General features: G+C 55.3%; 1 protein-coding gene across 17 annotated transcripts in view; it reads left to right on the top strand.

Moving 5' to 3' along the window:
• Positions 1-15,047, top strand: part of LOC102141409 (aminopeptidase like 1) — a 62,992-nt gene that overhangs the window by 46,649 nt on the left and 1,296 nt on the right. For 16 of the 17 annotated variants that reach the window (XM_045363192.3, XM_015429999.3, XM_045363193.3 and 13 more), the window contains 7 exons: positions 921-1,010; positions 1,426-1,507; positions 3,259-3,401; positions 9,933-10,010; positions 13,006-13,106; positions 13,926-14,049; positions 14,416-14,592. In XM_045363192.3, the coding sequence (XP_045219127.1) occupies positions 921-1,010; positions 1,426-1,507; positions 3,259-3,401; positions 9,933-10,010; positions 13,006-13,106; positions 13,926-14,049; positions 14,416-14,592 (795 nt within the window). Of the gene's footprint in view, positions 1-920; positions 1,011-1,425; positions 1,508-3,258; positions 3,402-7,154; positions 8,310-9,932; positions 10,011-13,005; positions 13,107-13,925; positions 14,050-14,415; positions 14,593-15,047 lie in introns of those variants that run through there. The other variant, XM_074005611.1, reaches the window with a different exon arrangement.

The raw sequence follows: 15,047 nt of genomic DNA on the forward strand, positions 1-15,047 counted from the left end.
CAGCTGAGAGACACTGAGGGTCCCAGGGCAGACGTGAGACACACATGAGAAGGCAAAGAATGGCCCAAGCCAGGGCTGAAGGACACATTTCTGGGACCCACGTGACGTGTGCTTTGGTGCACATGCCCCTCTCTGCCCTGCCTTCGAGTGTGGGCTCTGAAGCCCTGCCAGGCAAGCAGGGCCCATGTTTTCAGCTCCTGGGTGGACACGTCAGTTCCATGAGGCGAGACCTCTCTCTGTCCCTCCCCTTCGTGCCCAGAACCGTGCTGTGTCAAGTGACAGCACTAGGGCAGCCAGACCCCCATCTGTCTTGCAGGGTTCATGAGGGACTTGCGTGGGACTCCTGAGGAAAGCAGTGGCCCAGAGGGAGGGCGTCCGGGAGGGCCAGCGGGTTCAAGCGCCCAGGATGTAGAATGCTTCTGCTTGATGGGGAGGATCTGGAAAAGCTACTGGTGGAGATGGCCTATGAGAAGTGCCTCGAAGGATGACTGGGATCTTGGTGGGAGGGAAAGGGCTGTGGGATCTGCAGAGGTGAGGGGTGGGAAGCTCAGGGCGTACTCAGGGGCCACCTGCCTTCAGCTGTAGCTAGGATGAAGGGAGAAACAGGACACAGGGCTTGGAAAGGATCCAGATACGGAAGGGCAGGACCCCAGGCTGGGGACTTCTGTATACTTGTGGAGGCACAGGGTGGTGGCTGTGCTGAAGGTTCTTTCTACAGGTGGCTGGTGGCCCTGGGTTGCTGGGGGTGGGGCAGGCAGCGAGAGCCATGCTCTCTCTCTCCTCTCCCCTTGCTGCCCTGTCAATAGCCTTGTGGGTGGCATTTGCCTCTGATGCCTTTGTGTTCCTGGGGGATGGACAAGTGGAGAACATCTGCCTCCCACCTGGTCCCAGGACCCCAGTGATGGCCTTTTTTTCCCTAGTGCTTAGCAAATGCCACAGACGGCGTGCGGCTAGCAGCCCGCATTGTGGACACACCCTGCAATGAGATGAACACCGACACCTTCCTCGAGGTTTGTGGGTCATCATGCCGGGGGCGGGACCAGGCTGGGGTGGGTGTCATTGACCCCCCAGGAGAGCCAGAGGAAACCAGGGGCTGTCCACACCCTGATGTGGCCGCAGGGCTGCCCTCGATGGAGTGCTGCTGTCCGCCCAGCTCTAGGAAGCCTCAGGAAAGGGTGTGTGGGGAGGACAGAGCCTCCTCTTCAAGGCCCCTTGGCAGGACTGTAGCCAGAGCTGCAGGAGATGAGAGAGTGTGGAGGGTGAGCCCCCTCTCCTGGGTTTCATCACACGCGAAGCTGGCTCCCAAGCCTGGCTCCCCCACTCCACACAGGCAGCAGTTCATCCCTGGCCCCAGCCTCGGCCTCTCCTGTTTCCAGCCATCTTCATGTGTCGTTGTGTTGCTGTTTTTTCCATGAACATGTCCAGGAGATTAACAAAGTTGGAAAGGAGCTGGGGATCATCCCAACCATCATCCGGGATGAGGAACTGAAGACGAGAGGATTTGGAGGTGGGTGGGGGCTGCATCCCTGCAGGTCTTGGCCTCAGGCAGTGACCAGGAGCACTTGGGTGACAGGGGGGTCGGCGGGCCATATGGCACATTGTCCCAAACTTCATCCTGCTTGTGACCTGAAAGGAATCAGCCTGTGTCCAAGCCCAGTGCCAGACCCTGGGAAGCAGCCATCCCTGGGGGAGAAGGGGGAGCAATCCAGATTCTGATTTGGATTCTGGAAGCTGCTAGATCCAAGTCCTTCCCTGCCTGCAGCCTCTCCAGTGTCCTCGCGTGCTGCACACCCTTACTCGTGGGACTGGCTCAGCAGGGCCTTTCTGTTCCTTGAATGCACAAGTTCACATCGTGGCAGGCAGGGCCTGTGTGCAGATGGCTCTCCCTATCTGGAATGCTTTCCCCCAAGATATATTTTTGGTGGAGGTCATCTCAACCAGTGCATCTCAGCTCAGATGCCCCCTCCTCAGAGAGGCCTTCCACAAGTCCCCAGACCCACCTTTCCCCACTGCCCAGGAGCCAGAGGGGCAGATAAGTATGACTCAGCTGCCCCGTGGTGCTTGTAGACTGGCGAGGGGAAGGTGGCTCTCTCTGTTACGTAGGCTACAAAACAAATTACTCAGAAGACAGCAGCTGAAAGCAACAACACTTAGCCTCACCATGCTGTGGGCTGGGGATCCTCGCCTGGTGCAGGGCCTCTGCCTGCTGTTGTCAGGTTGTTGGCTGGGGCTGCAGTCATCTGAAGGCTTGCCTGGGGCCTGCGATGTGCTTCCAGGCAGGCTCACAACAGGCTACTGGCAGGTCTTAGGGCCTCACAGGCCATTAGCTGGAGACAGCAGTTCCTTGCAGTATAAGCCGCCCTCCGAACGAGGTCTCTGAGCGAGAGAGAGGGATGAAAAGTGAGCAAACAAGATGGAAACTCCCATCTTTTTCTGTAACCTAATCCCAGGAGTGGTATCTCATCTCTTCTACCTTTTTTTTTTTGGTTGGAGGTGGGACATTAGGACCTGCCCACATGATGGGGAAGGACTACACAAGGACATGAATACCCAGACATGGGGGTCACAGGGGCCATCCTGGTGGTGTCTACCTAGACAGAAGCCATTTACAAGTGGAGGGAGAGGACACTTGTGTCAGGAAAAGCTCCACAGAGGAGGTGGCGTTTGCTGTGGATCTAACAGGATGAGTTGGAGTTTGTCAGGTGGCCATGATTAGCCCTCACCATTGTTGCTATGATTATTTGACTCAATTATTGCAGGACTTTGAGCCATAGACTGCACACACACGGGCCACAGCTTCCTTGATTAAGATGTGTCATGTAAACCAAAGAGGCAGTGGTGTAGAGACCGTGGGAGCGAGTGTGAAAGGGCGGTGCAGTTCCTGAGTGCTCAAAGGATTCAGGAAGTGGGGACGAGCATGGGCTGGGGCAGCCTTGAGGCATTATCCAAAAATAATTTCATTCTGCAATCCTGTTCTGTTCTTTCTGGAAAGGATACAATATTTTTTCCCTCAGTGGGTTTTCTGGCCTAACAATACATTGCATAGAATTTGTTTGCAGTCTCAGGCATTGGCGGTAATTTGCATTCCCCAATCCCACACTGGCCAAGGGCAGGAGAAGGGGCCGGGAGCCCCAGGCTTAGGCAGGCGCCTTTCCAGGAGAAACACCAGCGGCCAGAGTGGGGGTTTCCAGGGACCTCTGGGAGTTCCCCACTCAGCTCAGCCCGAGCCTAACCCACTTCTCCCCACGCTTTCCATAGGAATCTATGGGGTCGGCAAAGCCGCCCTGCATCCCCCAGCCCTGGCTGTCCTCAGCCACACCCCAGACGGAGCCACGCAGACCATCGCCTGGGTGGGCAAAGGCATCGTCTATGACACTGGGGGCCTCAGCATCAAAGGGAAGGTGAGGTGCAGGGCCAGCTCTCCAGAGGGCTCTGGGGGTGGGGAGGGGCCCAGTTTGGGTCCAGCCAGCCCTCTCAGAGGTGTCATGGGGTGGGGGACAGCAAGGTTTCTGGGGGTTCTGGGTTGGGGTGGGTTCAGGGAGAGTCTACAGGGCCAGTTCCCATGCTGAGGCGACAACTTCACGTGGCCCCCTGGGTTCCATGCCCACCCTTCAAAAGGGTCTGGAAACAAAAGCCTGGCCAGGGCCCAAGAGCAGCCCCGGAAATGACCGAAGGAATGGCAAGCAGGGCCAGGGAGGCAGGGCTTGCAGCTGCGGGGCTTTGTCCGAGGAAGGGAAGGGCGAGGGGACGCCTGTGTCTCTGAGTCTGCCATGGTCCCCACCGAGAAAACGCTCAGGGTGGCCACACAAGACCCTCCAAAGGCACGTAACCCCCAAGAGTGAGGGGAATCTGGACGCAGCACAGAAGCGAGTCACCCGGGAACATCCCTGTGAGGTGGCCCTACACGCCCGTCCCGTGGTGTGGCTTTCTGTCCTGCCATCCCAGGAGGACAGGTGCTTGTGGAGCCCCGGTCGTGGCCTAGTCGGCCTGCCAGCAGCAAGCCCTTCCCTCCTCCGCACTATCTCCATCCATTCATCCCACACCGTGTGAACTTCCCTCCTCCGCACTATCTCCATCCATTCATCCCACACCGTGTGAACTTCCCTCCTCCGCACTATCTCCATCCATTCATCCCACACACCGTGTGAACTTCCCTCCTCCGCACCGTCTCCATCCATTCATCCCACACACCGTGTGAACTTCCCTCCTCCGCACCGTCTCCATCCATTCATCCCACACACCGTGTGAACTTCCCTCCTCCGCACAGTCTCCATCCATTCATCCCACACACCGTGTGAACTTCCCTCCTCCGCACCGTCTCCATCCATTCATCCCACACACCGTGTGAACTTCCCTCCTCCGCACCGTCTCCATCCATTCATCCCACACCGTGTGAACTTCCCTCCTCCGCACCATCTCCATCCATTCATCCCACACACCGTGTGAACTTCCCTCCTCCGCACCGTCTCCATCCATTCATCCCACACACCGTGTGAACTTCCCTCCTCCACACCGTCTCCATCCATTCATCCCACACCGTGTGAACTTCCCTCCTCCGCACCGTCTCCATCCATTCATCCCACACCGTGTGAACTTCCCTCCTCCGCACCATCTCCATCCATTCATCCCACACACCGTGTGAACTTCCCTCCTCCGCACCGTCTCCATCCATTCATCCCACACACCGTGCGAACTTCCCTCCTCCGCACCGTCTCCATCCATTCATCCCACACACCGTGCGAACTTCCCTCCTCCGCACCATCTCCATCCATTCATCCCACACCGTGCGAACTTCCCTCCTCCGCACCGTCTCCATCCATTCATCCCACACCGTGTGAACTTCCCTCCTCCACACCATCTCCATCCATTCATCCCACACACCGTGTGAACTTCCCTCCTCCGCACCGTCTCCATCCATTCATCCCACACACCGTGCGAACTTCCCTCCTCCGCACCATCTCCATCCATTCATCCCACACCGTGCGAACACACCGTGTGAGCAGCTGTGCTCGGTCTTGGGCTGGGAAGGACAGGGAGGCAGCAGACTGGGAAGTGTGTGCCTCAGGAGGTCTGGAAGGAGCAGGGAGTGCATCTGGAACAGACACTGCAAACTAGTAGCCCGCAAGGCTCACAGAGGCCTGGCGTTTTTAAAATTTGAATTAGCTACCCATATTTGAAACCAGGAAGGATTCTCATCAAAGCCTGGATTTCCGGCCTTTTGTGAACTCAGGTCTGCCAGTGCTGGCATTCTGGTCCCACCTGGCAGCATTCCCCTGCAGCTAGCGGGCCTGCCCCTGGTGTTGCCCATTCTCCAGTTTGGTTCGTGGCGGGCCCCACCACTTGCTGCTGCCTTCCTGACACTGAGCCCTGGTGTCAGCTGTTGTTCAGGGTGGCGCTGGTGCAGCTTGCTGTGCTCTGCTTTCCAGCACGCCTAGTTTATTTCATACCTGGAATGGATGAGTAGTTCCCATCCCTCCTCGAAACCACAAAACTGTTTAGAACAAGGCAGGAAATTAAACTAATCATAAAAAGATTTAAAAAAAAAAAAACATTTTCTATTATTAAGTTCCATACCTATTGTCATGCCAGTAAAAAAAAATTAAAAAGAAAATAAATATTGTACTACAAAGAAAACAAAAATGGATTAACACTCAACTAGCATTCATGTATTTTTTTTTAATAGAAAAAAACATGCCTCCCTATGGGTCTCTTGGAGTGATAGATGGTGGAATGAATGTTTCTGGCTTTGGGTCTTAGCATCTACACATTTGACAATGATTTCGTTTAAATTGATCTTCTTTACTAATGTATGTTCAGTAGGCAGAGGAATCAGCTTTGTCAGCTATCTTCATTCACAGTTGGTCCAAGAATACTCTGTTAATTTTGATTTTGAAGAGCTCCAATCACGTGAGGCAGCTGATACACAGATACTTAGGAAAAGTCTTTAATACGGTATCATTTGGCAGAGATTCCCAAAAATCCCATTTCACAGTCAATTCCAGCAATCACAACACCCACCATGTGTTCAGTTCTTCAGGGTGGATTCTTGTGGCTTTCAGATGTCCGTGGAACAAAAACATTTTGGACACAGTAACTCCAAGTGTTCACATGCAATGAGGGAACTGAAGGAACTCAGGTTCCGCGTCTTCGTTTTGACCATCCCGTGCTCTTGTGTTTTATTTTGGGTCCTCTGTTTCGACACCAGGAGGTAGGAAATCATGGGCCCTGGAGGCCCCGACTGTGCCCAGAGCCAGGCCACAGGATCTGACTGTCAGAGCGATTCTCAGAAGGAATGTGGGTAGTAGATTCCGCGAGTGTCAGGGCCAGTTGTGTGTCGGGTCACTGTTAACATCCATGTAATGTTACTTTCAGGATAAGTAACAAAGATAGGGGAATTTGAAGCTTTTATTTGTAAGATTAAAACGCAACTGTAGCCACAGCAAATTTTTAAACTTCAACCAACAACAGATTTTTGGAGGAGGAATATGTTATCGCTGACATTGTTCAGAGATACTAGCACATGGTGGTAATAAGCAAACTGACTTTTAGTTGGTTTATTATGATTCCTAAATTCGCCACAGATAGTGCACCCCTTACTGCCTGCACCTGGTACTGGCTGCCCCCACCCTCGCACCCTCAATACCTGCGGTCAGTCGCCCTGGAAGCTGCTACATTCTGGCTGGTAGAGTTGTGGACCCTCTTCTCTGCAGATCAGATGCTTGTTTTTGATGTCGGTTTGTTGTGGACCAGTGTGAGAAGATGAGCTTCCTGGGAATTCATTTGTTTGCTTGTGGCACTAACTCTAGTCACTTAGGGAAAATATTGCACCTGACTTCATCGCATGAGGCTGTGGCTGCACCTGTGCAGTAAGTCAGCTCCTGGCCTCAAAATGAACACAAAGGAAAAACCTGACCACATAGGCCTTTCCTAGAGGCCACAGCCGCACAGCCTCCGGGGAAGCTGTGGTCTGAGGGTAGCTGGTAGAACTGCCAGAGAGTAGGGCATTTTCCATGGCTCCAGATCTCCTTCTGAAAATGAGACTATAGCCCCTGCCTATTCCCAAGGTCCAACTGGTCTGCAGACACCATAATACAAGGAAGAGCTGGGTGTTTTGGCACCAGTGAAACAATACCTGGTTTTTTATTTTAAACCAGCCCATCTTCGCCACTGCATTTGGAACTGTTCTACGTGGATTTGGGATCAACCAGCAGGCCTTTCCTGAGCTGTTACTATGTGGAGTGGGCACTGAGGCTCCAGCCATTGAAGGAGAGACCCCAATCCTGACCTGAAGGCACTCACAGTCTCATCCCAAGGGCCTGGTGTGAAACGTGAACGCAGCAGGCATTCTCCCCAGTGGCTGCGTCTAGAGCAAATGGTGCAGAAATGGTCACTCCTCAAAAAGCAAGCTGAGTGGAGCCAGCCCAGCTCCCAGTTTTGCAAGAAAAATCACAGCTCCCTTTTCAAAGATTTCAAGGGCAGATCAAGATCAGCCTGGACTAGCAGGCCTCAAATGCATTACTGGAGACCCCTTTACCCTCTTAACAAGTACCAACCCCAAAGAGGCTTTATGTATAAGAATGTTGTCTATTGATATTTACTCTACTGGAAATTAGAAGGGAGAAATTTATAACATGTATAATTCATTAAAAATAGCATATAAATCCATTGCATGTTATCATAAATGATATAATTTTATGAAGATAAGCATTTTCCAAAATGAAAAAACAATTTACTGAGAGAGTAGCATTGTTGTACATTTTCACAAATCCAGTCAGTGACTTAATAGAAGACAGCTAGGGACCTGGCATCTGCTTCCGATTTAGTCTGTGGAAACGTGTTGTTTCAGTTCAACTTTATCAAGAAAATCTGGCCTCTCACATTCTATAGTTGAAACAGGGAAAAGGATTTTAGTACCTTTTTCAGCTAACTATGAAATTCTTTGCTATTACACCAAAACTCAACAAGTGGTAGCTTCTTAAAGGCTGGTTATAACATGGAATTTGAAGCCTCACGAGTAGACTTTGGTGCTCCGTGGCAGTTAAATCCACTGTTCTGTCTCACTTTGGTTTTTGTAATATGCATGTTCACTTGAAAAATATTGGTTCAAGAGTTCTACAGAAATTCAAATTTTTGACACATTATGTTATATAGTATCGAAAAATCACTTAATATCACCATCCATCTCATCAGAAAAGTCATTGAGTATGAGGAAGTTGTCACGGTGACAGGAGAAAGTTTTTCAAAATTCTGATTTTTGCTTAAAAGCTCAAATGTATACCATTGGCAATAAATAATGTCAGCTGTTTCTGGAAGTAAGAGGCTGAGTTTGTTCCTTTTCTGGGAAATATCTGCCAGATACCTAAATCCAATTAAGTGCCATTTGTCTGTCAGTTTTTCTTTCAAGTAAAAATGGTGTCGTGGCCAAAGTGGCTCATGGAGCTCAGAACTGCCCCAGCAATCACAGCTGAGCTTCTGCTCTGAGCGACCACTGCCTGTCAGCAAGAGCAGGAGTGCATTATGAGTCACACAGAATATGGAAAATGTATTGTACCCAAGGGTTGAGAGTTTTAAAAATTAATTTTACTGCTTCAGCAAGGAAATTCTAACATGCAATTGGCATTGGTTCATTTTCCCAGAGGGCATGGAAACGAATCCAGGGGCTCCCCAACCTCTTTGGGACTGTGGCTAATACTCCAGCACAGGGGGTGTAAGTGTCAGCCCGGTGAAAAAGGCAGAGACCATCTTAAATCACTGCGAACATGGTTTCTTCTATAAAAACAGAAACAATGCATGGGGGCTGGTGGAACTTTGCACAATTAATGGAGCTGTATTTGCAAGCCCAGTCCTGGCTCTGCCTGCAATTGGGAAGGAGCTGGCAGCTGTGACGGGGGAGACATGGTGTACAGTGAGCAGCCGTTTCCAGGCATTTCTGTGTGACCCATTTTGCACATGGTTTGATTCCAGATCGGAGGCCCTGTTTTTCCATTTAAACAACCCTGTGCTTTCTCGCAGATTAGCTAGGAAGAGATGACTTGTTTTCAGTAGAAAGGTGGTCCCTTCTTCTGGTGGTAGACCTGGCAGTGACATGAGGGAGCGACAGGTGTCCTTGCTGCTGGTGGTGTCGGTGGGGGTGGATGGGTGTCACTGGGGGTGGATGTGACTGATTTTGGCTAACATCAGCCCTCACCATCGTTCAAAGTTGTGATGAAGGGCAGAGAATGCTGAGCCTAAGTCTCGTTAGGTGGTAAAGGCCTCTAAATGCCAGGGAGAGGAAGCTAGGCCCTGTTCTGGGGGGTGACAGGTGGCCAGGGCAGGTTTGCATTGCGGCAGCAGCCCCTCAGGCTTCCTCCCCACCATAAGCACAGAAGGAAGCTACAATGAGTGCAGGAAGCAAGCAAGCCCACCCAGGTCCCCGAGGTGCTGGCCAGGGACCTCCAGCAAGCCCCAGAGGCTCCCTGGACCTCAGCTTCCTTCTCACACTGTGCGGAGGAGTGGAGAGAGAGGGTCCCTGCAGACAGACCCCCAGGCGGTGTGGCAGCCCAGGACTGAGGTCAGGGTGCCCGGCCTTAAAGCACGGGGTCTCTGTGGCTATGTCAGAGCCCGGCCACGGTGAATTCTGCAGCTCCAGGCATCTCCTCGGGTTCCCCCTCCATGCAGTTACTGTTTGATGGCCCCAAAGTTCTGTCAAAACAAAAGGGAGCCCCACCATCTATAGCAAAGACTCCCTGTTGCTTCCGGAGAACACCCCGCTTGGCCAATAGGAGGTTCATGAGTTCTGTGGATGCCCAGGAGGCCTGGTGTGGGGGCTGCCCAGGCCTGGGAGCCAGGGAAGGGGGGGGCTAGCGTGGGGCTGGGTGGGGGTGGAGGGCTGCTGCTGCCAGGCCTGGACCTCACGGCTCACCTTTGTCCGGTTCTCTTTGTACCACCTGCAGACTACCATGCCAGGGATGAAGCGAGACTGCGGGGGTGCCGCGGCCGTCCTGGGGGCCTTCAGAGCTGCAATCAAGCAGGTGAGTGGGGCCCTGCCCACCCTCGGCCGGGGTATCCTGGGTGTGCCCCATGGGTGCTCCCCTCTCCCTTGTCTGTCCCGCCATAGGCACCACCATGTTCCTACCTGAGTCTCCCCAGCGGGAGCCTGTCCCCACTCTGCCCTCAGGCTGTTCTTGGGCCCCCAGAGCTTCCTGCCTTCATCAGGGCTGCTCTGGGAGGCCCCGAGGACAAGGTCCAGCCATGTTCTCCGCTCAGGGCCTGCCTTGGCTCCAGAGCCCCATGAGCGGTTGGCTCAGTGAGGAATCCTGGCCTAGACCCGCGTGGCATGTGGCAGGCAGAAGCTCAAGGCAGGGGCATGCATTGTTCTGTGTACCCCTCCCACAACCCTTCTTTGCAGCAGAGCTGCCTCTGGCGACTGGTCTTGCCAAGTCACCACCCCCGACCCCCAGGCCTGGCTGGGCCCCCTTCCTCTCTTGCCTGGGCAGGCGCCCCAAAGCTCAGCCCTTGCTCGGTGGCAGTAATCACTCGGGGAGAGTGTGGGCATGGGGGTTACCTGAGTGACCTTCCCATGGAGCCCAGATGTCCCTGGGGCCATGAAAAGTGCTTATTAAACAAATGAAGCGGCCAACTCTTGCTTGTAATCCCAGTACTTTGGGAGGCGGAGGCAGGAGGATGACTAGAAGGCCAGAAATTCAAGACTACCCATAGCAACCTTGCGAGACCCCATTTCTACAAAAAAAAAAAAAATTTAAAAACTAGCCAGGTGTGGTGGCGCACACCTGTAGTCTCAGCTACTTGGGAGGCTGAGGTGGGGGAGGATTGATTGAGCCTGGGAGGTTGAGGCAGCAGTAAGCTAAGATCCCACTGCTGCCCTGCAGCCTGGGAGACAGAGCGAGACCCTGTCTAAAGAAACAGGCCAATGAAGAGTGTGCACGGACTCATCAGCCAAGGTTTTACCTCCCTAGCCTAGCGTTCAAAGATGGAAAGGTACGCCTGGAGTGCGGTGGCCCTGGGCTCTGGGGGTGTTAGCGACCCTCCAACCCTGGTACCAAAAAAAGCAAGCCCCTGCCCCACTTACCTACCCCAAACCCTTGGCTGCCCTGGGGGACCAGGCCCAAGCCCCAGCGTGGCACTGGAGAGCCTTCCCACGCTGTCCCTGAAGCATTCACTGTGCAGCCCCATCTTTGGCCACCCTCTTCTGTTAGACCAGCAGTCCTGACTGTGCCAGGGAACACCCAGGGAGTGTGCGAACATCGACAGCTCCAGGGCTCACCTCCAGCTCTGCTGAGTTCTGGATTTTTTCAGTCGCCCCTGGTGATTGGAGACCCCCCAAGACTGGCCATGAGGGCCGTGAGGGCAGGGCCGTGCCTGCGCTGTCTCTGTGTCACATCATCTAGCCATGGAGACCTCAGCACTGTTTACGCTGGGGCTGCAGCTCGCTCGTCCTCTAAGCCAGCACTTCTCCAGTGGGATCTCCATGTTGTTAGTAATGTGGGTTCTCAGCTCTGCCCCAGATCAGAAATTAGGGGCAGGGCCCAGCCTTCATTGGGTAGCAGCCCTCCCTGGGAGGCTGAAAGCATCCATTTGAGAATCCCTCCTCCTTCTCCTCGTGTCCCACGTGCCTGCCCAGGAGGTGCTGCCTCTACTTGCTCTGGGAAACCTGTCTTCCCTGGCAGGCCACAGATCCAGAACCCTGCTTTCTGGGAGGACTTCAGGGCTCCCGTCCTTTGTTGGTGGAGCTCATCTCTGCGGTGTCTGTGGCTTGGAGCCCCATGGCCTCATCCTGTGACCTCAGGGTCATGCTGTCATTTATTCATTTGTTCCCAAACACCCACTGCCCCCTGGAATGACTACAGGAGGTCTCAGCACAGGGACAAGCTGTGGTCACTGTTCACACAGATGGAATGTCAGTGCTGGGGTATCTGGGGAGGAGCTCTGACAGGAGGAGGCTGAGGGTCCTGAAGCCCCTGCCCCATGTCCCTGACAGAGGCTGGGCTTCGAGAGTGGGAGCGGGGGACTCAGGGCCCTTGTGGAGCTGACAGGTGGCCCCTAGATCATCACCCTGAGGCTGGTGGAGTTCTTTCCCCTGTGCTGCGTGGGCGTGCGGGGCCATCTGTGAGGCTCAAGGACTGAGCAGGGGCCCAGGGAGGCCTCAGGGACTCACAGCTGCCGCCTGCCCAGCACCACTGCTGCAGCATCTGCCACTGGCCACTCCTTGCACTGCTGGCTGCCCCTGCCCACCGTCCCAAGCGTTTGCCTTTGGTGAGGGCTCTGCGCCCGTGGTGGAAGAGTCGGCTGTTCCAGGAGATGGATCCTATAGAACTGTGCGTCAGCACCCTCGAGGCATGCTCCGTGCTAGGAGGATGTATCCTGGTTAAAGATTCGGCTCCGGGAACAGAGGAAGGGCAGGGACAGGGGTCTGAGAGCGCCACTCCATTGACATTGCCACCCAGGCATGGGTCGCTTGGGGTCAGGAGGCACCCTTAGAGCCTGTGCAGGGCAGGAACCGCTACCACCTATTGGCCATACGTTTCTCAGCGAACAAATGACTTCATTTTGGCATCAGAAAACTATAACGTCACACCTAAACTTCCACGAGGCTGAGCTCTTCCTGCCCCTCTGTGTGTGTGTGTGTGTGTGTGTGTGTGTGTGTGTGTGTGTATTGAGGGGACGCAGCCGCTGGCCACCTTCCATTGGCACAGGTTGGCGAGGCTTCATGACTGCCCAGCCCATGCAGCCCAAGAGTCCCACAGCCCAGCCCGTGCCCAGGCTCATCCACTGTGGTGGGTGGGCTCTGCCAGGGGAGGCTAGGAGACCCCAGCGGTGACCCTTGGCCTTGGGATCTGCCAGGACTGTGCCCAGGATGGCAGGGAGGGCGAGCTCTGGTGCCTGCAACTTGGAGCCATCTGTCAGTCTCTCTTCTGCTGTCTGTGGGTCTGAGAACCCCCAACTCGTCCTCCCTCCTCCCCACACCTATGACCTACAACTGGAGCCTCTGCCCACTTCTCCCCCCAGGGCTTCAAAGACAACCTTCACGCTGTGCTCTGCTTGGCTGAGAACTCGGTGGGACCCAACGCGACAAGGCCAGATGACATCCACCTGTTGTACTCAGGGAAGTACGTCTGACCCTCCGGCTCCTTCCTGCCCACTGTTGGAACTCATGACCCCTCCCCGGCCTGCAGTGCCACTTCACTCCAGGCACACTGGGAGGGCGCCCAGCAGCAGGCTCCTTGCTTCCCAGAGTGCCGGGGAGCTTTGGGGGCACCTCATATTGAGGGGCCTGTGACGCCTGGATGAGGTGCTAGGCTCCCTTGCAGTGCCTGGCCCAGGAGCTCATGGTCTACCCTGCATTACCAGGACAGGCCTTTCCAAAATGTAGGCCTGAATTATTTGGGTGTGTGAAGCTCTGACCCCCAGATTTCCTGCTCGGGGGTACCCCCTGGGTTTCCCCCTTGAGATTGACTCTGGAAAGTCAAAGCTGAGCTGGCTGCTGAGGAGCAGGTGGCTCCAGAATGCAGAAGAGAAGAGCTGTCCCCAACCCCAGGCGCTGGTGCCTGAGCGGGCGCCTCCCCGCATCTCCTGCTCTTCCTCCTCATCTGCCGGGTGCCAGGCACAGTGTGCTGAAGGCCAGCCCAGCTGGTTCATGCCACCCACTTTACAGATGAAGAAACTGAGGCATGGGGGAGCCAAATGGCTGGTCCCTGGCTCTCGACTCAAGAGCAGCAGGGCAGGGATGTCATGGAAGCCCTTTGCTCCAGGCACTGCATTGCTGTAGGGACTGGGGCCATCCCAGCCTCCCCAGTGGGGGAATGTGTCGGGGTTCGGGGAGCCACAGGGATGGGCAGCTCCAAATGGGGTCTTCCCAGTTCCAAAGGGGCTCACGCCAATGTCCCAGGGAATGCCGTCCCTGAGCGGGGATCTCTGCCATGCCCCAGGACGGTGGAAATCAACAACACGGACGCCGAGGGCAGGCTGGTGCTGGCAGATGGCGTGTCCTATGCTTGCAAGGACCTGGGGGCTGACATCATCCTGGACATGGCCACCCTGACCGGGGCTCAGGTGAGTGCTGCCTGGGTCCACCCCTCAGCTGCGGCACCGGGGAACCCCACCCCCCCTGGACCTTGAGGTGGGGAAGGCAGCGGGTGGGGGCTGCCGTCAGGAGGTTTCCATAACTGGGCACGAGGAGGGAGGAGGAGCTGCCCATTGAGCTTGGTGTGGGCAGCGCCGAGACCCAGGCTGGACGCAGAGCCGGGAACCACCTTCTCTGTGCTTCATGGCCACAGTCCTTTCTGCCTGTGTTTTTCTTTTCTTCTCAACCATCTCTCTTCTGGCTCCCTTATTTCTCTGTCTGCCTCTCAATCCCTCTTTTGGGTGTTTCTCTCCTGCCGTCCCGTCCACATGCTTCCCGGGTTCCTGCCCACCCAGGGCATTGCCACAGGGAAGTACCACGCCGCGGTGCTCACCAACAGCGCTGAGTGGGAGGCTGCCTGCGTGAAGGCGGGCAGGAAGTGTGGGGACCTGGTGCACCCGTTGGTCTACTGCCCCGAACTGCACTTCAGCGAGTTCACCTCAGCCGTGGCTGACATGAAGAACTCGGTGGCGGTAGGTTTGGAGCCTGGAGCCTGGAGCCTGCCACTTGGGTGGAGCCGGGCAGGCAGAGCCCTGCCTTCAGGGTGCTGGTGCACCCAGGGAGCTAGGGTCCCCCAGAAGCAGCCACAGTGCAGATGAGGGCCTGAGAGGCAGGTGTCGGGGCACAGGAGCCATCCCAGATGGCATGGGCCACTCACTGGCTTCCCTGCCACACAGCCAGGGGTTTCTCCCCCAGTCTTGGATCTGACTCAGCTGCCCCGTCAGGCCCTTTGCTGGCTTCCCCGTTGGCCTATGGTGGGGCAGACTCCTTGGCTCATGGTCAAGGCCCTCCCAGCCCAGCTTCAGCTGCCTCCCCACACTGACTCCCTCCCAGCCACCCCGGGCTCCTTGCAGACGGCAACAGTGAGAGACGATGGGGGAGGGTGGAGAGGGCCCGGCCGGAGCAACCCACAGGCACTGTGTCCTCC

Source organism: Macaca fascicularis, chromosome 10 (genome assembly GCF_037993035.2).
Source record: "Macaca fascicularis isolate 582-1 chromosome 10, T2T-MFA8v1.1".
In the NCBI taxonomy this organism is placed as follows: domain Eukaryota; kingdom Metazoa; phylum Chordata; class Mammalia; order Primates; family Cercopithecidae; genus Macaca; species Macaca fascicularis.